Source organism: Pteropus alecto, unplaced genomic scaffold (genome assembly GCF_000325575.1).
Source record: "Pteropus alecto unplaced genomic scaffold, ASM32557v1 scaffold81, whole genome shotgun sequence".
NCBI classification, from domain to species: Eukaryota; Metazoa; Chordata; class Mammalia; order Chiroptera; family Pteropodidae; genus Pteropus; species Pteropus alecto.
The window spans coordinates 16653481-16678094 of record NW_006433378.1 but is presented as its reverse complement, the minus strand read 5'-3'; the positions used below and the strand labels follow the sequence as shown (position 1 = coordinate 16678094).

At 37.2% G+C, this 24614-nt stretch overlaps 1 protein-coding gene across 7 annotated transcripts in view; it reads left to right on the top strand.

The window, feature by feature from the left end:
- APP (amyloid beta precursor protein) overlaps nt 1–24614 on the top strand; it is a 239864-nt gene that overhangs the window by 173737 nt on the left and 41513 nt on the right. For all 7 annotated transcript variants that reach the window (XM_015586511.2, XM_015586510.2, XM_015586509.2 and 4 more), the window contains 2 exons: nt 7288–7416; nt 8229–8328. In XM_015586511.2, the coding sequence (XP_015441997.1) occupies nt 7288–7416; nt 8229–8328 (229 nt within the window). The remainder of the gene's footprint in view (nt 1–7287; nt 7417–8228; nt 8329–24614) is intronic.

Genomic DNA, 24614 nt, shown 5'->3' with positions numbered 1-24614 from the left:
CCCCTTTTCAGAAGCCAGTCGCGAGTCCCAGGTCATCATTGCCTGTACTTCTGACCTAAAAACTATAAACCAGGATTTCCACCTCTTCCTTGGGCTGATAATTTACTAGAACAAGTCACAGAACTCAGATAAATGCTTTACTTAAATGTTAGTGATATGTTATAAAAGATAGAACTCAGGAGCAGCCAGCTGGAAGAGATGCACAGGCAAGGTATGGGGGAGGGGATGTGGAGCGTGCGTCCCCTCAGGGCACAGCATCTGCACAGCACCCCGCTGTAGTCACCAACAGATAATACATTTCATAACAGAAGATGCTCCTGTCACTTTCGTCACTCTTTGTCATTACAAGAGTTTTGGAACTCTATGTCAGGAGCTGGGGGCAGAGACCAAATATATATTTCCTGTTATGTTGCAGTAATCAAAATAAGTTGTTTCTGAGAACTAGCAAAGTGTCTGAAAAAATAATGAAACCTGTCATCTTTGACATGTCACTAATTTGTGAGTAACAGGATTAGAACCACCCTTATTTTCTGCATTTTATAGTAGACCGTAGAAAGCACCTGTCTTTTAATTCCCAGCTTTGCCATATATATAACCTGTAACTTGGAACAGGTGATGTATGCTCCCTCTTCCATCTGCAAATTGGAGTTAACTGTTCTACTATTAACCTTATTCTAGCTTCTATTCACCATAATTAGAAAAACAGAAGGAGAAATTGAAGGTTGAGATGAAATCGTAAAGTAGAAAAATATCTTCCTTCCTAAGGAGAGAAAGGATACAGTACATTGTTAGGATAGAATGTATGGAAGTTTGGGTGCCCTGTGCCTCTTAGGACGTCATGTGCTTCCAGAGGACGGAGGGAAGGGATGGGATGACCTTGGTTTTGCCTGGGTGCTTCTGTGCAGTTAAGGCTCAAAGCCAGAGCCAAGTAGTAATCTGGATGTGCTGTAGGAGGCGACGCAGCTAATGCCTCTACGTTCTCAAACCCTGAGAAACACTGGACGGGGGTGGGATCCAGAGTCTGCCATTTCTCCAGTTGCTTCCTCAAGACTTCTAAATACTTCTCTATTCAACTTGTCATGGAATTGTGTTTTGCCTTCTTACTCTTATTTTAAACTACGGAAATCATTTCAGTGTCATGCTGAAAAAAGGAATGTAGGTGAATTTTGCAGTGGACTCTAAAACTGTAGCTCAACTCCTAGGTTTAAAGATGAAACATATGATTCAAAAGTTCCCGTGGAAGCTTCTCCGAATGTTTGGGGCATTATTTTGTTTTTGAGGGCGAGTGTTTTGTGGGGGGTTGTTTTGCTTTGTTTTCAGAATTTCTTTCTTGCAGCAGTGCGGGTACATGTGAAATGCTGAGGGGCAACGTGGCAAAGTAAACTCAATGGTGACCATCTCAAGCAGAAAGGGTCTTAACTCTCTTAAGTGTTTTTTAAACCGGTACACAGAGATTTTGTACATTTTATTTATATGCTTAAGATTTCTTGAAATCCGAGATGTAGAGCTGTGAAAATAAGGGCTCTGAACCTATTTTTGAAAACAAGAGGGAATTGCTTTTTCGTGGTTGGTAATTAACTTACCCAGTCACAGGGCTGGAAACCACGAGGGTGCAATTTAATGCTCCAGGAGAGGGCTTTCTGAATGACTCTCCGTGACCTGGAACGGTTAGGGTGCTCCCCATGAAGTGACTCATTTACTTCCTCCTCCTTGGCAGGATTATGCCCAGGGCTTTTCAAGGCTCTTGACAGATCATTCCTTCCCATTTATTGGGAAATGGTTTAAGACACAAGTATCTTCTGATAAGATGCCAGATTTCTGAATCAAGCATAAAATGACAGAGGGGGACAATGGAGCTGAATAGTCATGTTTTTATATACCTCCCACGTGAACCATGGAATGAAAAGCTTCACATTCAGACATGACTGGCATTGAATCAGTCTAATGTGTGTGATTGATCCTAGGTTCAGGGGCAGCAAATTTATGAAAATGCATAAAAGAACCAAGTTGAAAAAGGCGCAGTACATCTGAGAAGTGGGGAAATTAATTTTTTTAAAAATTGCTCCTCATAGGGAAAGGCCATGAAATTTCCTTCAAAATTATCTACATGAACCTGACATCAAAACCCAAGACACAAGAAGACAAGCTATGTTCTGCAATTAATGAAGTGAATCTTCTTGTTGACACCAGTACGAAAATGCTGTAGAATCTATTAAATATTTGCAGAGAAGAGTTCCCCATTCAAACAGCTCCCTAAAGCCCACTGGATGGATAGATCAAGTGTAGTTTAAAATCACTACGTTCCATGAAAATTGGGCGTGCATCTGTTCTTAGTAGAGAGAAGGTTATTTTCAACTGAGATACCGTGAAGGATATATTTTGCTACTGGAACTACTTGTGAAATTATATTTAGGTTTAGGTTATCTGTTAATTTAATTAAATCTTTTTTTTTAGCCACAAATTGTGCCAGGAACTGTGCCAGCAGCTAGAGGTGTGTTTTACTCTTGCTCCAAAACAGGAAAATGGTTAAGGTTCCCGAATGTAAATCTTCAGGTTACGTCTATTTTCAAGTTACGTCTGATCCTTTTTAGAAATGTCTGCTCTTAGTCCTTTAAGAAATTTATTTTTGAAATGAGTTTTTTCAAAGGCATTGTGATTGTGAAGTGAAGTCTGTGCAAACTGAAAAGTGTCCAAACTTTGGCATTAAATTAAAAAGGCAACAATAAGTGACAAAAAGGATTGGATATAATTAGTACCCTGGGGCAGATTTTTACCTTTTATCTGTTTTTTGCTGTAAATGTTAATAATAAGATTTGGCATTTAATGCCAATATAACCAGATTTTAGTAATAATACCTAGAATATCTAAATTGTGAAATAAGAGAAATATGGTAAGAGAAAAATGTAATTAGAAGTTCTAAAAGATTTCAAGACTTGAGAATGATTGAAATCGTACACATAAAGCTTAAAAACATGTTTCTTAAACTCGACTTACTATCAATATCTTTATGATGAGCTACTAAATTTTTATGCTTGTTTTTCTAATCATATGGATAATCCTGTCTTAAATGTAAGTATAGTGACAATAATAATAGCTAACTTACTTTAAGGGAATATATTTCTATAGAGATACCAGGTATTTTGTTCCTGTCATTTCTGTATGAGTGTTTCTGTGTTTTTAATTAAAATTTTAAGAAATTCATCTTTATCCTAGAATGAAGAAATAAAACTCTCTGAACAAACAAGATTCCCTTTTATTATGCAATAGATGATACCGATCTAGAGATAACTAGTTTTAAGCCTTTGGAATCTGTATTCTGGCTAAAAGTTGTAAAGGCAATTATTTCTTTATTTAAATGAAATATGCAGGAATCAAATACCAAAGGTAGAGCTCTTTTTTTAACCTAAATAAAAATATAAAAGTATAGGGAAATGTTATCAGTTTTTCTTAACAAAAAAATAGTATTTTCTGAGGTGTAGGCATAACCGCCATTTTATTTGATATGATTTATCTGCCTACTCTATCATAAGAGCTAATCTGATTTTTATATTTTTCATTTCTAAACATAATTCCTAGAAATGTGTTTGCATGATTGAATCAACCAAGCAGAACCCTATAATTCATTTATTGAGGGACATGATAAGTTCCCAGTCGTCTCATGTCCTGAGGCATAGGCATTAGGGAGAATAGGCTTATGTTTATCTAGATGCACACACAGTGTGTGTCTGAGCTCACATAAACAACGATGAGGTCATCGCTTACCAGGGGCTTTTACGGCTCATTGTCCTTGCAGGATCTTTGTTCCCTGGGAGAGAGAGCGAAAGCCACGCTGAGGCCTGGGGAGTCTGAGGCCTGGGGAATCGTGAGAGCCTGGTGTGCTGCCGTTTCATTCTCACACTGTAGGGATTTCAAGGGAGGAAGTTAGGAGTACATTTCGGAAGCATATAAAGAAATGTCAGTACTAAATGAGATGAGCAATATGAAACATGTGAACACATTTACCACTTAATTATCCGTCTTAATAAAAGATAAGGATGGGTTTAGAACTAAAATCCGTGAATTTAGAAAATGATTAAAGGTATTAGTTAAAAGCCTCACTTTTAACTAATACCTTTAATCATTTTCCAGTAATCCTAAACAGATTGACAAAGGACCTTCCTATCTTGCTATTTCTCCTCCCTGCATCTGACGCATCTCTTAGAGCGGAGCGGAGTGTCAAAAACCAAGGGCAGTAATGGAGAGATTGAACAAGCTAAATCTGGATGGTTTTCCGCACAATTGAGAGGGTGGATATTAGCATGTCTTAGAGTATTATCAGAGCTTAAAAGAACTAGAAATCCAGGCAGAGACTCTCAGAACATATTCTCTTTCCTAACCACTTAATTATTTCTGTTTTCAGCGCTGTACATTACTTTGTGAAACTGTCTTTGGCTTGGTCCATTTTAGAGTTCCCTTGACAGGCAGGATCACTGGTGATTAGGAGAATGGGCCCTTGACAGAGTTGGACTACCTGTTCTGGCTTCAGCACCAACAGCTCTGTAGCTGGCTGTGTAACCAGAGATGTAGCCCTCGACCTCCTTTGTGCCTTGTTTGCTTCACCTATGAAGTGAGGTGAGCAGCTGTACCTGTCATAGGGTTGATAGGAAGATTAGAAGCGTTTCTATGAATAAAGCACACGAAACATGATTTAACAGAAAGAAAAGACGGGGAGGGGTTTGTGGCAAGTAGTAAGTAGAAGAAACGGAAGTGTGTAAACCTACTACGAACTAAGCTTTATGCTCAGTAACTAACACAGGACATTTCTAATACTCATATACTCTATGTGAAAGATTAAATTTGCCTGAATTGCAGAGATGAGAAGATTGACACTTGCACACTCTTATTCATTTTAAACTTGATGGATACGTTAATAATTGGCCCATGGGTGTGGGTGCTGTTTGTGGTGGGAACGGAAGACAAAGGAGACCCAGATGTTAGTTAAGGTAAATTACCTCCCGGTTCTCTAATTTGGGGTTTGACCTAATGCGGTAACGCTGAGGCCAGTTCAGAGCCGTTACATGCTGGAGACAGTCCTTATTGAAACCTTCATAGGTGACAATCTGCAAAAATAAAAAGTTATGATGACAAGTAATTCTCATGGTTTAAGTGTTTTTTAATATGAGCTCTTTTTAAAAAAATTCCTTCAAAACAGTAAATTTTTTTCAAGAGAAAAAATGGGAAATAGAGCAATTAAGAGAGCACATTAAGCCAGTCAGCTGCATAAATAAGGAGCAGCGACATCACGGAGACATGCAATTAGTTGCAACCCTTTCTGTCTCCAACTTTGGAAGTATAATTGCAATAGAACCAGAGGGAGTTTTTAGGCCCTGGTTTTAAATAACAAGGAAGCATCAAGGGTATATAATATCCTAATTGCACAAATCCCGCATATAAAATATCATTCATATTCAATAAGTCAGCCTTTAACTTCTGACCTTTTAAAAATTATCTTTTTCAAATTAGTGTGCATCAACCTATAATCTTTTCAATATATGTATTATCAATGTAGTTATCTCTTACTACTTTTATTCTTCTTTTAAGATTTAAAAGACCATTCTCTGACTTGTAGATTTGAGCAGATTTCACAGTGCAAATGAGAATTATAATGATCTCTGGTCAAAAGCCATGTTTCAAGCTACGATGTCTGCCTTTTTTGAGATGATGGAAGAGTACATTTCTTCTAGGGTAAAAGAAATAATAAGGCAGATGAGGGCAGCTTTATTTTCTTTTTATTGTTTTTATTTGTTTTTATAAGTATAGTGGTGTTACCTGTGGAGGGCATTAAGCAAGCTACCGTGTATTGCATGATTCTTTAAAGACCCAATCTGGTCTTTAAGGATCTCACAGTTGAAGAGGGCAGTCAGAAACATGAATAATTTAACAGACTGTGTTAAGCGCAATGATGGGGACCTGCATAGCATTTCATGGGAGCACAGAGAAAGGGCACCACCTCCACCCAGGATGTCAGGGAGGTGGCCACTAAGTTAAACAAGCACAAGGAGAAGGCGGGGCACATCTCATAAAAAATTGCAACCTCCACCTCCTCCCACCCCTTTCCCTCTCCCGCCCCCCGCCCTCGCCCACCCCATGCCTGGGAATAAATTCTGTACCTTCCAATCGATTTTCAAAGTGCCCACGATAAGTTAATAATAACTAGGTTTACCCAGCTGGCCAAAATCCTGTTCCTGACATGAACTTTCATAGGTAATTATTTTGTTTTAATGAAGAAGAAATGTGTATCTTTGGAAATCATTTTACAAAATCACCTAGTAGAATGCATATAGCAGTGGAATTGTTGAAGACAAAAACAATGAATGTTTTCAAGTAAGATTGGAATAAAAATGAAATGGAACCAATTAGGGAAAAAATAGAAGCACTTAAGAAATTTAATTGTTGCTGAAAGAATTAGCATCTGATGGTGTAGAAAGAATTTAATTAAATTTCAAAGTAAAATAACTACAGTTTCACTTTGGCCTTTCTCCTAGGAAAATATACTGTCCCTAGTTAAGTTGCCTGTTACTTATACTGTCATAGTTAAGTTGCCTGTTATTTTTCTCATTTTGATCATTATACTGTTATATGTTACTTATGGTGGGATTATTTGTGCAACATTACTGCTGAGGTAACCACTGAGACTCTTCATGGTCTTGTATGCCCCTGTATATTTGGGTGGGATAAGAGAAGGACCGAACCTAAATCTGACAGATCCAAAATCAACTCCTGTTTAACATCAGAATGTTGCTGTTTAAAAAGAAAATGCTAGTTAAGGAGGACAGTCATCATATCTATCAAATGTTAAGTAATTTTATAGAAATGAAGAGTGACTAATCTACTGAGTAATTACCCATTAAGAAAGGAATGCAGACATGGTTCCATAGTGTAGCCGTAAGCAGGTCTGCTTTACACATAGAAGGTCCTAGGTACATGCCCCAATGGAGCCACAGTCCATGGTCTATGGCCATGCCACCCGGAACAAGCCCGATGTCTGATCTCGGAAACTAAGCAAGGGCAAGACTGGTTAGTACTTGGATGAGAGACTACCTAGGAAAACCAGGTGCTGTAGGCATAAATAATAATTTTTTTAAAAAAAAAGGGAACGGGATTGATATTGAGAAAGGATAGCTGCAGAAAGATGACTCACAACGCTTTCAGACTGTGAGATGAGTGGCCCCTCTAACCCAAAGCCATTGGAAGAGGCAATATTTTACACAAACCCTTAATTTATTTTTTTGTTTTTTTCCCCTACAGCCTCGTCATGTATTCAACATGCTCAAGAAGTATGTCCGTGCTGAGCAGAAAGACAGACAGCACACCCTAAAGCACTTTGAACATGTACGCATGGTGGATCCAAAGAAAGCTGCCCAGATCCGGTCCCAGGTAAGCATGAAACATAGGCATCATCTCCAACTTTGACAATCTAGGGTTCTTGGTCTTTGGTTCAGATCTTTAGTAATTACCAGAGTAGCTACAGGCGTCATGTTGCTACAGCAACCAGTCTTCAATACCTGGTAAATCCCAAAGGCTTGTCTTAGAGCAACATGTATTTTGGCACTTTCCGAATTATGAAAATAATAGACAATATAAAAAATGTTTGCTGTTATTGATGCTTAAAGGGACCGTGTAAATCTCTGATCACTTAAAATGAAGAAAACGAAGACCTCTAAAATTGGTTCAGGTAGACTGTAGTTGGCAATCAGAAATTCACAGTGTTTGGATATAATGTGAGCCTGAATGAAGCCCTACTTTGTAATAATATGTTTTATATTCCTCCATTCTCAAAGGTTGACAACTGGCATCTGATTCTAGAAATCTGAAATTTTACATTTCTTTAAATAGAAGAATTTAAAGTATATTTTTTTTCATGAAATATCTAGTCAAATTAAAATGTTCTGATTTTTTTGCAAATTTGCAAAGGAATATATTTAGGACATCAGAGATTATTTAGGGACTTCAGTATTAGGAATCAGAATCGGATGAAATGATCTTTTTAAATGGCTTTGTATAGGTAATTTAAAGCAGCTCCAAGAACTAAAATAGGGGAAAAAGAAAAATAAGGATGCCCTTTCAGGTTACAAGTTTCAGCAACGTTTTGTTTTATTTTAAAGTTTGTATCTGCAGTGTTTGCTAAGGAAAATAACTATTCCTTGCTCCAGAGAAGGTTAACCTGGAGCTGTCATTCTTTGATGCAGGTTATGACTCACCTGCGTGTGATTTACGAGCGCATGAACCAGTCTCTCTCCTTGCTCTACAATGTACCTGCAGTGGCCGAGGAGATTCAGGATGAAGTTGGTGAGTAGGCTGTTCTTTTAATGCTATGCATATACACACATTTTGTTCCTGTCGGAGAAAATCAAGGAAGTGAGTTCATCTCCACCAGCGTTCTAATATGTGGAAGGAAAGAGCAGATTCCCTTTTACACGAAATTCTTGGGAGATAGAACTTGCTCTCACCTTAGCAGTTGTGTCAGGTCCTAACGATCCATACTTATAAAAGTGGGGGCTATAACTTGACTTATGATATATTTGTGTAATAATGAGCCATTTATTGGATTATACTTGTCACCCATTTTCTTCTAATTTTGTCAGTCTTATAAATATCACCTTAAGATATTTTGGTACTTTACAGTGTAATAAAGACAATTCTTCCTCTCTTAATTCTTTATTATGGTAACCTAGGAGTGGCATGATATCCCCATTTTTACAGATGAAGGAGCTCAAACTTAATATTTAAAACACTCACTAGCCTAACATCACATGTACCCTAAGTAGCACAGCAAAATTGACGTTCAGTAACTTACATCTTTGTTTGATACCTTCCCCCATCCTCCGTAATAAACCAGGGGTATAGTCTGAACCATGTTGATGTTTAAACTTAATTAAAAGATGTGCCCACCACCTTTCATTAAACTTTATTTTGAAATAATCATCCACTCATCAGAAGCTAGAAACATGAGACAGCGAAGTCTAGTGTGTACATTACCCACCTCCCTCAATAGTAACAGCTCCCATAACTACAATACGTTGTCAAAACCAGGAGATTGAGATGTGTGCCCACCGTCTTTTATGCCCCGACTTTTCCTAGTAACATCTTTACTATTTTGTATGAGTAAGTTCTTCTATATCTATTTTTCCTGGAAAAAGAACACATAATTCCTCGCAAAGTCTTAAAATGCCTGTATTTGTTTAACTTTACCTCAAATAAGCACGTAGATGGCAATCATGCTAGTGAATCTTTCAACGTAAAAGAAACGCATGTAACCCTGGAGATCTAGTACATCAACTGTCAGCAAATAAGTAGTATGTATGGGATAGAGCCCTCTCCATAACGAACCCCGTCCTTTGTTAATTGGGTTGGAAATTCAGGAAGGTTCTTTGAACTCAGAATGCCTGGGATACTGGAGATGGGTAGACCCATGACAGAAAGTTCTTCCTTTCAATCGCCCGAAACACTGCGTGGCTTGCGTTTTCCATTTCTTCCCAAAGCCGTTGTACTCTTTCTTCTCTCACTTAGTATCGCCTCGTGAATGTTGTTTGTATTACTGTCTGGTATTCAGCATGTATCAGGCGGAGGCAGTCTGTTCGGTACTGTATATTAACAGAAGAAAATGAGTGTACTTCAGGGTACGCACTTGGAAAAGAAACTATGATATGTCATCTAAGCTTTTGTTCCAAAGAGCGAACTCATTGTTGAGCAAGATCTTGGGAGGAGAGTCAGTAGTTTTTAGTCTATGGTACCGCGGGTTGAAGACAGGATTTCCAATTAACTTTGCACTTAAGTTTCTTTAAGAAACGAATATTCTTGTTAGATGTATTTGGCGGATAGAAATTTATAAGGAACTTTTAAAATATTGTATATTAAATAAGTAGAAGAAAGTCTTCCAATAAGTTATAGAAGAGACAAAAATCAAAGAAATCATCACATTCTCGATGAACTCAAGCCCAAATCTTCTAGATGAATGTATTTGTGCCTTTCAGCGCTCTGAAAAGCTCATTTTCATATGTGACTTTAGGTTAAGGTATTGTCGGTAATGCCACACTATGTAGGAATGGCCATCATTGAGGATTAGAAAGTCGATGACCAGTAATAATTCACTCTTACACAGGAATTATGGTTGGCTTTAATTAAATTATCAGGTCTTTTTATTCAGCAAGATAGTGCTGAAAACAGTGGCCACTAATGAGTCATACTTCCACAGAACAGATGGTGATTCAGATATCTTGAGTGTTGCAAAATGCCCAAGAATAGGGTAACACAGTAAACTTTAAATCCCAGTAACAAGGAGGATATTCAGATAATTAGAATCTTGGAATTTTTTTCTTAAAAAAAAAAAAAAAACTCAACTACTAAGTTGGGTTAAGAGCATGTTATTTTTAATATTTTTGTCATTCTAAATATTGCTAAACACCAAATCCTGAAAGGTAATCTTTTTGAAAATCCTTCTTGCCTCCATTTTTAAATGGCTGTTTCCTCTAAAAAGAAAAGCTTGCATTAATAAACTTCCGTTAATTACATGTGTGTACCATTTGAGGATCTAACACCAAAGCTAAACAAGAGAGCTCCCTACCTTTTCTTGATTGAGATTGGTTGTCTTATAGTTGTTCTTCATTTGAAGAGATATTTAAAAATAACTCACTTTCAAAGTAGGACTGTAGATGAAACAAGATTGGCCATAGGTGCTAGTTGTTTAAGCTGAGTGGTACATATTGAGAAGTTCTTTGTAGTATTCTTTTTACTTTTATAAATGTTTGAAATTTTCCACATGGAAGTTGTTGGTTTTTAGCTCACTTTCTAAGTAGGATCTTCACAGATTTCATCCTGTTTATATGTTGTACATTTAATAGTTTCTGATTAAATGCCTTGTCGTTAGTGCAATTTGCGTTTTTCTGCCTTTTTGTGTATAATCAAACTTTAGATTTGGTGTCAGTTCAGTGCAAATAAGAAGGATACTAAAATTCAGAGGCACTGGCAAAAGGACAAGATCTAAAAGTACCTACAAATGCAGGCCTTCTACATAAAAGTTTGTCCCTGTAAATGTAGGCATTTAGGATGTGTTTAATATAGTAAAACATCTGGACAGAAATATAGTAGTTTAATGAAATGAAGGTAACAGGTGCTCTTGAGTGAAGGGTTTCCACCGGTCTAAGGAACTGCCAGTATCTTTGATGACGTAGGGATATCTACTTCAGTCAATTTCTGTTCCTGTTATGGTAGAATTCTCTATTATGGATGAAAATGGAGAAGAAGCTAGCCACACTTGAAAGTAAGAATTGGCATCAACTTTATGAGATCAGTAAAGTGTAAAGGATGCATCATGCCAGTGAAGGCTGGCCCTTTGGGGTCTTTTTACCCATTGTGCTTTGCTGAGGAATATTTTCTGTTTATGCTACTTTACTGTTAACTGCAGTAAATCTTAAATTCGTAAGTCTAACAACAGCCTGTCTACTGAGTCCCAGTGTCACATTCCAGTGTTTTTTACACGTTTCTCAAACTTAAGTCAAGATGCAAAAGAACTCAGTTTGTTCCCCCTTGAAATTTACTTGTTTTACAGTCTCAGTAATGAGTTCTTCCTCTTGTCCTATACTTATCCATGGCAACTTCCTCCCCGTCTCCCATGATTTATCAGTCTCAAGTCCTATACGTTCCACATCCTGTATTCACTTGAAACCCCTTCTCTGTACGTCCACCGCCTGAGCTCAGAGCCTTATCTGTCCTTCATGAGTTTCGCTAGATTCCCAACTCTAGTCATCCTGCCTCTAATCTCACCGCGGCCCCTCATACCCAGATTCTTCCTCTTCAGAGCCACCTGAGTTCTCTGCCAAAATACAAATAAAACCTGCACGTGGTCCTTCCTTGCTTGGAAAATGACATCCTTCAATGAAATCTCCATGCTCCCATAAACTCTTGACTAGTTTGCATAGAGAATGAGAGAGAAGAGCTGACATTTGAGTGACGGCCATATAGCAAAGTAATGAGAATCTGTTTCTGATGATGTATGTTAATGGTCCAAGTTCTTTATGAAAGTTCATCTTTGAGGTCCAGGGCCACCACATACAGATGTGGCAGGTGGTTTGGAGAAAAAAATGTGGACTGACATTCATTCTACCCTCCATTTACAGAACCAGGACATCTGGCCCCAGGCCATGTCCATTTGAAGTGGAACTTTCTTATAATTCACACAAATGCCGATGTGAGCGTGACGACACTGGTAAATTCAGTGATAGCACCCCCAATCTACACCTCAAGAAACTGAACCTTAGAGAGGGGTCACTAACTTGCCCTTAACAGATAGTAAAGTGATGAAACTGGAATTGAAGCCAAGTTCTGTACGAGTCCGAAATTCATGCTCCCTCTGCTACCCATTCTCTTCTCCCAGGTAGAATTTTCTTCTGTTTAACCTGTTTCTAAAACACTACTTATCCACCTCTAATACCATACTCTACTTAGCACTTGATTTTGTTTTTATATATACACCAACCCCTTTGTCCTGCGAGCTCTTCCAGGCCGTGTTTTGGTTGTCTTTGCATCCTCAGATTCAGCAGAGGATTTGGTACTTCGTAGGTATTTATAATCAGGCAAGATTGAAGCGCAATTCTCCAGGCAGCAAGGTAGATGCTCCTTAACTTGCGTTGATCAGGCGGACTCCTCCATCACCCAAAAGACCCGCCCTGAGCTCCTTCCTTAGCTCCTAGCATAGCACCGCACAAACATGTTTTTTTTCCTCGGCCTCAGTTTTCTTCTAAAGCTATAATTGATCAAGCTGACAAAATGGGTGCAGTGGGCAAAGCTATCAAAATAAAGAGTAAAGCCAAGTTCTAAGGACTATAATTAATAACATTTTACAGCATTGTCCTATATCGTATCCATGGCACTCTGCTATTTGGTTATGTGCTGAAGTCAAATACTTGGACAACTGATTAATAAATGTATGTTGTCTGGTTTGACTGTCTTGTCAACCACACTCTAAGGCTATTTATTCAATGTGCTTCACTAATAAGTGTGAATTATCAAAATTGCCCTATTAGTTTTATAAAAGCTTGCCTATGTGCAGATTCCGAGGCACAGTCATTTATTACTTTTTTTAAAAAAAGAAAAGTTATTTGCAAGCCAATTATGAAGTTTCTTGCAAAGAAAGGCTTAAGGCATTGTGGAGGGGAAAAAATCCCTTTATTCACTTAAAATAGCTGTTTAGGACTTTTTTTTTTTATTCAGCAGATGATAGAATTATTATTCTAAGGAAAATATGCCTCTTCAGTGTCCATATTCTGTTTTAATCATCTTTTAACACTTCAAAAGGGCAGAATCCCTTCGTTTCTACTATTCAGCTCAACCTTTGCTTCGTTAAATTGCTATTTCAAAATGATTGGACTTTTTTGCCCTTTGTAATCTTCTTTAAATCTATGCTAAAAGGATGCCGTTCTACTCTTTCTATTGGCACTGAGGTTATTTATCAAAGTGCTTCATTTTGCAGCTACCTCAAGGCTAAAAATACTGTAGCTCTCAATTCAGAGATGGCTGTTTCACAGAATGCCTTAATGACCAATTTATGAGAAAGGCAGTAGGAAGGAAAAGAGGAAGGAAGGAATAATTGTTTCCTATCCCATTTTTTTTTCTTTTAGCATTCAAAATTAATAAAAACATGAGTTATTATAAACCAGATGTTTGAAGGATCTCTGGCAGAACAAATCCCGGGTGAATGGGGTAAGACTGAAATGTGTGGCAGGAGATCAAGAAATTTGTGCTGATGAAAGAATGCTTATAATTGTTTATTACGATTTTACTGTGGCCTCTTGATAAAATATTCTCCTCTTTGGGAAAAACAGCATGCTGATTTCAGAGACAGTGTTTCCATTCTCTGTTCCTAATAAACCCAGCGATTTGGGGATTTAATGAATTCAAAGTAATCTAGGTTTAAAATAGAATATTTACAGCACTTGCCAGACCAACAAAATGGAACATTCATTACTACTGAGAATTTTAAGTATCCTTATGTATAATTGTTAGTCAAGGAAGGGTAAGAAGAAAAGGAATCGTAAATGTGAAGAGAGAGAACTCTTAACTTATTCTGCTCTTATGCTTTGTTTTTCTTAAGAAATTACTTTTAAATATGTTTAGGTTTTTTTCTTTTACAGCTGATTTAAGTATTTGGAAACAAGAACATTTATTCGTATTATAAATTACCAAAGACGTGTTCCTCCTTTGGTTTTACAAGTCTCAGTGCTCCTTGCCATGTATAACCCAGTATTGCTACCCGAATTACAGGTGTGACTAATACTTTTTGCCTACCTGTAAATGCATATCTTTGTCCTCCTCTGCTTAGCAGACAGTTAACTCTTCCAAAATAGAACCACTTATTTCATTTACCTTTTTAAATTAAGGTATACTTGACGTATAACACTGTATTAGTTCATACACAACATAATGATTCAATATTTGTATACATTGTGAAATGATCACAATAAGTCTCGTTAACATCCATCACCACACAGTTACAATTTAAAAAAAAAATTTTTTTCTTGTTATGAAGACTTTGAAGATCTACTCTCTTAGCAACTTCCAAATATGCAATACAGTACTGTTACTATAGTCACCATGATTTATTTTATAGCTGGGAGTTTGTACCTTTCAATCCCCTTCACCTGTTTCACCCACCCTCCCCATATGGCAACCACCAATCTGTTCTCTGTATCTATGAGCTTGGTTTTCGTTTGTGTTGTTTTTTAGATTCAATATATAAGTGAAATCAAAATTTATCTTTTTCTGTCCGACTTATTTTACTTAGTGTAATGCCCTCAAGGTCTACCTATGTTATCAGGAATGGCAAGATCTCATTTTTTTATGGTTGAGTAGTATTCCATTGTATATGTATACTATATCCACTGTATCTATCTATCTATATCTGTATATACTTTATCCGTTCGGTTGTTCTTATGTCATGGCTATTGTAAACGATGCCGCAGTGAACATGGAGGCACATGTATCTTTTAGTATTATGTTTTTCTTTTCTTCGGATAAACACCCAGAAGTGGAATTGCTGGATGGTCTGATGCTTCTATTTTTAATTTTTTAAGGAACCTCCGTGGTGTTTTACATAGCGGCTGTGCCAATGTACATTCCCACCAGCGGCGCACAAGGGTTCAGTTTTCTCCACATCCTTGCCAGAGCTTGCTGCTTATGGTTTTGTTTCGCATTTCCCTGACCATTAGCGATGTTGAAGATCTTTCCATGTGCCTGTTGGCCATCTCTGTCTTCTTTGGAAAACTGTCTGTTCAGATCTTCTGCCCATTTTTTAGTTGGATTGTCTGGGGGTTTTGCTGTTGAGTTGTATGAGTTCTTTTATATATTTTAAATATTAACCTCCTATCAGATATCTGATTTGCAGATATTTTCTCCAATTCAGTAGGTTGCCTTTTATTTTGTTGATGATTTCCTTTGCCGTGCAGAAGCTTTTTAGTTTGAGGTGGTTTCACTGGTTTATTTTTGCTTTTTATTGCCTTTGCTTTTGAAGTCAGATCCAAAAAATCATCTCCAAGACTAATGTCAAGGTACTTACTGCCTATATTTTCTTCTAGGACTTTTATGGTGTTAGGTCTTATACTCAAGTCTTTAACTTATTTTGAGTTAATTTTTGTGTATTGTGTAAGTAGTCCAATTTCATCCTTTTGCATATAGCTGTCCAGTTTTCCAAAAACCATTTATCAAAGAGACTATCCTCTCCCCATTGTATATTATTGGCTCCTTCGTCATAAACTAATTAACAATATGTGCATGGGTTTCTTTTTGGGCTTTATTCTGTTCCATTGATCTATAGGTCTGTTTTTATGCTACTACTATACTGTTTTGATTACTATAGTTTTGTAGAATAGTTTGAAATCAGGGAGCATGATGACCCCAATTTTGTTCTTTTTTCTCAAGAGTGCTTTGGCTTTTTGGAGTCTTTTGTAATTCCATAAAACCTGTCATTTTATCAATGAGAAAATGAAAATACATTGCCAAGTGAGTCTACATATAAGCATTTTGATAGTCAAAACTGGAAAATATATTATGACAGTAGCACCTAAGTTTTATGATGCTTTGACTGCAATGTTGATTTGTCTCTAAACAGCAAGATATAGACTTGTCTACACCAGTTGAGTTCATACCTCAGACCCAGCTGGTCTGTAAACAGTCTTAGGAGATTACAGCCCTTAAGCATTTAACTAGCCTATAGTAACTAGTTTAGTGCTTTGTATGCATTTAGCTTTCTACACTTTTTTGGATATGATATGTAAGCTTTTTCTCAAGAGTTTAATTATTGAGTCTATAGATACAGTATATGTGTCATCCAGATCAGTTTGGGAAGTATTGCTATTGTAATCTTTTAAATGAAATTTTAAAAACACTGTAACTCTTTGAACAGATATCCACAATGAGGTGATTCCATTTGACCCTATTTTGGAGAGTTAATGTTTAGAAGTAGCAGGAAAATTGATTTAGCGCATTGTCATCTTTTACCCTAAATTTTGATGAGATTCGAGCAAATTTCTTTGTGAACTTTTCCTTAAATCATGACCGTGACACATCAGTGTTTTGTCTGTTTTCACGCCATTCTCATGTGTGTGTGTTTAGGGGTGGGGGGTTTCTCTACCAAGTGAGTGAAGCCCGAGGGGGTGCCTCCCACACCAAACTCTGCTGACACTATGATGATTCACTGCGGTTCCAGAGTTGGGGTTTTTTTTTTTTATTATTATTATTATTAACTCTCTAGCTTTTATGCATGACCCTGTAATTTGAATCAAAATCCAAAAAGAAATCCTAACTAAAATGATTGGGGAGTGAAGTCAGACCACAGTGGTGGCTGCTAGACTACTTCCTGGCATGGAACCCTACAGCAGATGTTGTCCTGATTTTATTTTTGTAGAGTCTTGGGAACAACCAATGATTTTAGAGTGGAACAAGGGCTGGTTATTTTTTCACAAGCAGCTGCCTTCAAGGTTCATATTTAAAAACAGGAGAATAAAAATCGTAATGGTATTTGCCACCCTTAATATAGAGGTGCATTCGAATTGAGACTAATTTTGAAATATATTTCCACAAAAACTAACTGGGAATGAGATGATGAATGTGTTTGCATTTGAGACGTTTTGGAACAAATGTTAACTTGTATCTTGCTGTTCAACTCCAGCAAATTTTGCAGTGTATTTCCCAAGTAAGCCCCGTTCTCTTTGTTAATAACCGTTCTCCTGTCATGTATACTATATGTATACTACGGGTTACTTTAGGAAGTAAGTCACAGATGGTAGAGTATAATAGCTCATCAAAAATAGATGATCAGTCTGTTGACATATCCCAAATTATAAGACATGTGTCCAAAGGAATGTTGACACGATAGAAATCAAAATACTATTCAGAAAGAGTCTTTTTGGACTTGGAAACAGGTGGTCAGTCAAAAGACCAACACTAGAGTGTTCCTTAATTTCAACTACTGTTGACAGATCCTTTGACCTAAAACAGTGGGTTTAAAGCAGCTTATTTAATGTGTTTTAACATTTATAAACATTCATTTACGTGTGCTCATGAAAGCATGAGTTAAATCTTATTTCTTCGCAACAGCAAATGACTGCTCATATTGTCTTGTGCATGTCTCTGTGTCTTTGCTCTTGGTTTAGGTGGCATTTAGATAAGTCTGCCCAACCCTTGGGAGCAAATAGAGGAACTATGTCTTCAGTTTACTCTTTAACATTGAATTTGATAGTTGTTCCTAAGGCCAGTAGAGACAAGATATGTTGTCATCTTAGAGAAAGAAGGAGGGACAGCTGCAAGTTTCCTACTTCTCAGAAGCAATAGCCTGAGCCAGCCTGGCTTTGGCAAACTCTTCATTTCTTCTCTTTCTGAGGCTGTAATAGTGAAGCGAATCCTGAGGCTATAGTTTCTGAAGCTTTGCCAAGTTATGAAAGAACTTCCTGGGGCGTGAGCAGGGGAGAGCTGGGAGTGCAAAAGGGGAACGTATCATATTAATGATTATATTCACTAGAGTTTCATACTGTTTTCATTTAGGAAACTCTAGAAGCAAACCAGATTTCATATTCTAGGTTTGGGGTGGGAGATGTGGGAAGGTTGAGAGAGAGATTTCTGTTTGAAATTCTAAATTAGTTACTCTTTTGCAAAAACTTGACTTCGTTTTGTTGATGATTACTGAGCCTTGAAAGAATTAAAATGGATTTGCTTTCAAATGATGGTCAGTATATTTGATATGAAGGAAAGTTGCCAAACATGCCCCTTTCAATGGGACATACACTGTAAGAAAAGTATCATGTGTAGCTGGACTTGAAAAACATTAATCATTTATAAAGTGACCTTTCTCTGTTACATTAAAACTTTTTTTTGCATAGTGACTATAACAGAATAGTACATGCTTCTTGCTGTTTATGAGTTTCTAGAAATACCAATAAGCAATTTTTTTAATTTTTATATATGAAACTTTGTTAATAGTTATACTTACAATCTTTTAATTAGTATTATTTTCTAAATAAAGAGAAAAGTAACTATCATTGCCACTGGGATACCACTAGGTAAATTTCTTAGTTCTCACTTACCACTTTATTAATTTGTAAAAGAGTATTGTAGAGTCTCAAAAATATGTGTGTGTGTGTGTGCGTGTACTTCTGTCATTTGCCATTGTGAATAGCAAGAGGATCTAAGAATTAATCAAGGGTGTTGGATCTTCAATAGGTATTTCTTAAATGCCTACCATATTTCAGATTCTGTGCTTGTCACCAGATATATTGCAGGTGTAGGGCACAATCTTTCCTACTTAATTAACTTAGAATCTGTTTGGGGAAGTTTTGGATAAACACGTTTGAGGGAGAGGCCGCTTTCATTAAGCTGAGGAATGTTGACTGCCCTGTCTCTTGGCATTTGGTTCTGCCATCTGACAGCCATTCCTGACTTGCATTATCACTCACTGAAGATTATTGAGGAGGAACCCCCGTTCCCACCCGTTCAACCGTGTCATTTGCTATGCTCAGAGAGACTGTGATATACCCAAGGGTTTTCATGTTACATTTGCATTCTGTATTTTCTTAGAAATCAAATGGCAGCAACATGTCTCTTTCTTTATGATTATTGCCATTAGATTTTTCTGTGCAGGACAAGCAGAGATTTCTCTGAAAGCAGAAGGCAATAATCCTCAGCCATGTCTTAACCGTTGTCGAGGGATCAGACATGAAGGGTTTAGCTCCGAATTGTCAGTGACTGAAGCCCTTCAAATCATATACATCATTAGCGTGTCTCTCCCAAGCCAGGACAGGGGATCATTTTATGATTTTGTTTATTTGTTGCCACTCAAACGTATTTAGAAAAGGGAATAAAAGAGGAAAGAAAAAGAATTTATTGAAAGATTTTATGGATATTTTTCCTGTTTATATTATTACTCGGTTGTCTTCTTTTTGGTGACTGACTTTATTTCTTTTCTTTTTTTTAAGATTCATTTGATCCTCAAAATAACCCTGGACAGTCAAAGCAGATAGTCACTCCTTTTGCTCTTCATGAGCCTGACTTTTGAGGAAAGCTGATATTTTCTCCACAGCCCTGGATACATTTATTTTTGCCATTCCCTCTGTCTTCAGTGCCCATGCCCAGTCTTGGCATGTTGACATCTTAATCAGGTTTCAAAACCCCGATTTGCATGTCACCTCTCTCTTTAAATCTTTGATTAACACAAAGCATCTGTCCTCAGATCATATATTTTATAGATTATGTGTCTACTATTGCTTTGTTGCGTACATGTGAACTAATTCTCACATACTAAATTGAAAGCTCTTTAAGGGTATAAATTAAATCTCGTGTGCATTTGTGTTTCCTGAAACAAATTATTAACTATAAGTAATTACAAATACCTGTCTTCGAGGAATTCTTTCATTAGAGCAATGGTTCTCCAAGTGTAGTCCTTGGACCAGCGGTATCAGCATCCTCTGTGAACTTGTTGGAAATGCACATTGTCTGGTCCCACCCTTGACCTCCTGAATCAGCAGCATAGGGGATCAGTGGTCTCTTTTAACATGCTGTCCAGGTGACTCTGATGCATGCTAAACTTTGAGAATTACTGATTTAGAGTGTATTTAACTTAAGATAGTTAAGAAATAGGTAAGGATCTAGTCTAGCACTCCAATAAGCCAATTAGACTTACCTCTACAGTTATGTTCTTACATCCACGTGATAAAAATGACATGCCACCAAAAAATGCATAAGGTGAAATAAAACACAACAACTCCAATTTACTGAAAAAGATACATAATTGTAATCATAGACGAAAAGATGCACAACTTCTTGTGATTGAATAGTACAAATCAAAACATAACTTTTTAAAATTATCAAGTTGGTCATTTAAAAAATTTGTCATACTTTGCCATGACAAGAGTAAGTGAGAAAGAACTTTCATAAGCTACTAATCATTGTATGCGTATGACTATTTGACTCTACCTAATAATTAAAATGTGCAGTCTTTTCTAATTAGCACCATATTCCTGTGGCTATGCTGGCACATCTGTGAAGAAAAGGCACTTCCACTTGTTACTTGAAACTCCTCAGTACTTTTTATATTTTGTTTTGATAAGCGTTCCTACCTTTAAAATAACTATTAAAAAAAAAAAAAAAAAAGGGGGATAAACACACACCTCATAGCAATTAGCAAAAATAAACTTTGAAAAGGAAGAAGAATCTCCCTACAATTACAGAGAAATTGCAATGCGTGATGTTGGCTGGAAATGCAACATTTCAAAAACTTAAGTAAAAACCGTCTAAGCCACCTAAGTGAGCAGAGAAAGTGATAGACCGTCTGTTTTCTTCTTTGAAGATTTTACCTTGTAACCCTGGAGCTCTCAATTTCTCTGTAATTCTGGTAAAAAGTAAGGAGATAATTTCTAGTATACTATTGCTGTCTTCCCCTCCTATTTGTTGATGTCAGTCAAAACAAGTTCTAGAAGTTCTTAGCCATTTTTTTTTTTAATACTGAGAACGAACACTTGGAACAAGCCAACGAAATTGAAGTGTTTTGAGGATAGTGATATTAATAGAAATATCCCCTCAATTTTCTAAGTATCAAACTTGAATAGTTTCCAAACTGCTGTTGGTAATGTCAGTTATTATGAGAAAAAGGGAAAAAAGAAGCTGTTTCAAGAAAAGTAGGAATAGGTAGAAGCTACAGGAATTTTCTTTTTAATCCGGTTGTAGGCCCTTCTAGAACGTATTTAGAGTTCATAGGCTAAGTCTCTGATTCATTTCTCCCACTTTCCTTTTGGCAGAAAACCAATTTCTCAACACTTGAACGCCTTCTTTCCATCTTAAGGGACAAGCCTTCTTACACCTGAAGTACCTCCTTCAGGTATAAAAAGAGAAATCAAAACGAGACTATCTGTGGATGTACTAAAATATGGTTATCCCCTCACAAAAAAAAAAAAAAAAAGAAGGCCCAAATGCCCTGTGTTGATTAACATGGCATCCGTGTTTAAGTGAAATATTGTTATGAAAACATGAGAGAGACCTTGCTTCCCAGATCTCTTTGATGTGAGATGAAGAGACGGGGTCTTTCCCTCATTCAGTGTGGACCTGTATCCATGCTGTTGCTTACATCTCTTTCAGGGAGCAGGAAAGTGGAATCGAACCAGTCAGCTTTCAGATTAAGAATTCTGGGTGATTATGTGGCTCGATCAAAATCAGAGGCTCTGAATGTGCTATAAAAATGGTCAGGGTCCAAGGGGGTCCAACGTGCCTTGCCAGACCCCTTCAAAAAATCGAAGCAGGTCTTCAGATACTCGAGTGTGAAAAAATATAAAGCTTTTTTTTTTAAAAAAAAAAAAAAAAAGGTCATAGAGCAGAATCATGGAAGGCTGAACATGAGTATTTTCGTTTTATATGAGACTTTGTTAATCTGGGCATAGGTCCTTGGAATAGGGGAGGCTGGTGGGATGGATTGGTTGACTCTAGTCATACGTAAGCCTTCTTTGCTGCCCTATGCAATTTCCGTGCCTTTGTGCCATCAGCCAGCAGAGAGCGAAGAGTATCTGGCATTGGCTGATGCCTTCGGTTTAGTTACATGAAGCCCTTAGATGTGAAAGGCACCTGAGAGCTCATCTGAAATTCTCCTGCGGAAAAATGCACTCCGCATGGAAATTGTCGTTCTGGAAGCCATTCTTTGTTTTTTAATGTGTTTGGGGGGCCAAGCGAAGCACGATAATTTGGAGGAATTCTTATTTAAAATACCGATTCCATTGGAATGGAATATACAATGGAATATTACTCACGCGTAAAAAAGAATGAAATCTTACCATTTGCAGCGACACAGATGGATGGACCTAGAGGGTATTATGCTAAGTGAAATAAGTCACACAGAGAAAGACAAATACCGTATGATTTCAGTAACATGTGGAATCTAAAGAACAAAATAAACTAATAAAATAGAAACAGACTCAGATACAGAAAACAAACTGGTATTTGCTAGATGGGAGGGGAGTAGGGAGCTGGGTGAAAAATGTAAAGGGATTAAGAAGTGCAAAATAACTCTATGTGTAGTACCAGGTGGATACTAGACTAATTGGGGGAATTGATTCGTAGATTATATAAATGTCTAACCATTTTGCTGTACGTCTGATACGAATATAAAATAATATTGAATGTCAACTCTAATTGAAAAAAAAAACTAGGAAAAAATACAGATTCAGGCATATGGAAATCTGCATTTTCCTTATCTGCCCTAGATGATCTTAAATATTCAGAAGTTTTCAAACTAATGATTATGTATAAGGACTGTTGTAGACTTAAATTGTTTAGGTTGGTCTGGAAAAAAGAATGGCAGTTGTTGCCACTGAAAATTAATGTATCCTGATAAATTAGCTATGTAGGTTTCTAGTGGTGCTTTTTTCCAATGCTGTGATTATATAAAATATTACAGTGAATATTAACCTGGAAGTTCAGCTACACTGAGAATTTATTTAGGTGTGACAGAGTGGATGGCTATATTTTATTTATCCAAGTTAAGATTTCTTCTTAGGTATGAAAAGGGATTGTCATAAAGTGCTTATTAACTTTGATTGACTATAAATATCTAAAAGGAATAAATAATACAAGCATAGGGTAGACGTCAATCAGGAGGTGCCACCTTTCCTAACAGTTTCCCCATTTGCTATTTTGTTTGTTCCTTCCAGAAATTGTAAACCTGCTACTCTATTTACCAAAATCATTTTCTCCCTCTTTAGATTCTTCACTTTTGCCTTATTAATACTAGAATTTTACTTGAAGAAGTTATCCATTTCAGCTCTCTTAAATTCCACAGTGACACTATTTTAATTAGAAATGAAAGGGAAAATCGACAAAATAACACCTGGAATTGTCAGCCTTATGACAAACAGTAAAAGCTTAATCTTGGAGGATTGTCACAGAGCCTAAAATTAGCTCAGAAAGCTGTGTCTTCTTAGAGAATGGACAAAACAATGACCAAGGAAAGGCATTCTGAGTACCAACTGCAGGTGCCAGACCCAGGGGGCATTGGCTCTGTTAAGCACTAGTACACATATTTTGTAGGTTTCACAGGAAAACAAATTATATTCCTCTGCTTCCTAAAGTGTCTTATGTAGTGACTTGGCACAGAAATCATATATCATCTCCTCTTTTGTTCCCTCAAAACAAATAGACCACAAAACTGAAAATGTCCCAGACACATGGGCAATCTGTCATTTGGATTTTTCCTTCTGCCTATAGTGAAGGAAGGTAGCAGAGAAAAGCACTTGGGAATTTTTTTGGCGAATGGCCATAAAATGTAAAGAAAATGAAAAGCCTCAAAGGTCAAACCTCGAATTATGCCAAATCTGAAATAGATCGCTTTCTTGTGATTTCTGTGAAAGGGGCAGGACATGAAATTCACTGCACATCCCTGCTGACTCATTGGTAATTTACACTACTCTTCTTATCTTCAGCTGTTTTCAAAAAAAAAAAAAAGAAAGAAGAAAGAAAAATCCCTCAAAAAAAGCTATTCTGACCTTTGGTCTTTCTTTTATCTGGCTAATAACTAGATGGGTGTCTTAGTCAGCTCGGCTCCCATATCAAAATACCACAAATCCGGTGGCTGAAGCAACAGAAGTGTTTTTCCTCACAGTTCTGGAGACTAGAAGTCCAAGATCAAGGTCTTCGCAGGTTTGGTTTCTCCTGAGGCCTCTCTCCTTGGCTTGCAGACGGCCGCCCTCTTGCTATGTCCTCACGTACCCTTTTCTCTGTGCGTGAGTGAGAGAGATCTCTGTTGTCTCTTTCTCTTCCAGTCCTATTGGTTTAGGGCCCCACCCTTATGACTTATGTTTAACAAATTACCTCTTTAAATGTCCTACCTCCAAATATAGTCATGTGACTGATTAGGGCTTCAGCATGAGTGTGTGTGTGTGTGTGTGTGTGTGTGTGTGTGTGTGTGTGTGTGTGTGTCACAGTTCAGCCCATAACAGTTGGCTGCATCATGCTTTCGGGTAAATCCATTGTACGCCCTCTTCAGTATTCCTCAGCCATCATCTATTTAGTGCGCATGGGTTCTTTATCCTAAGGAAGTCCGAGGAGACCAT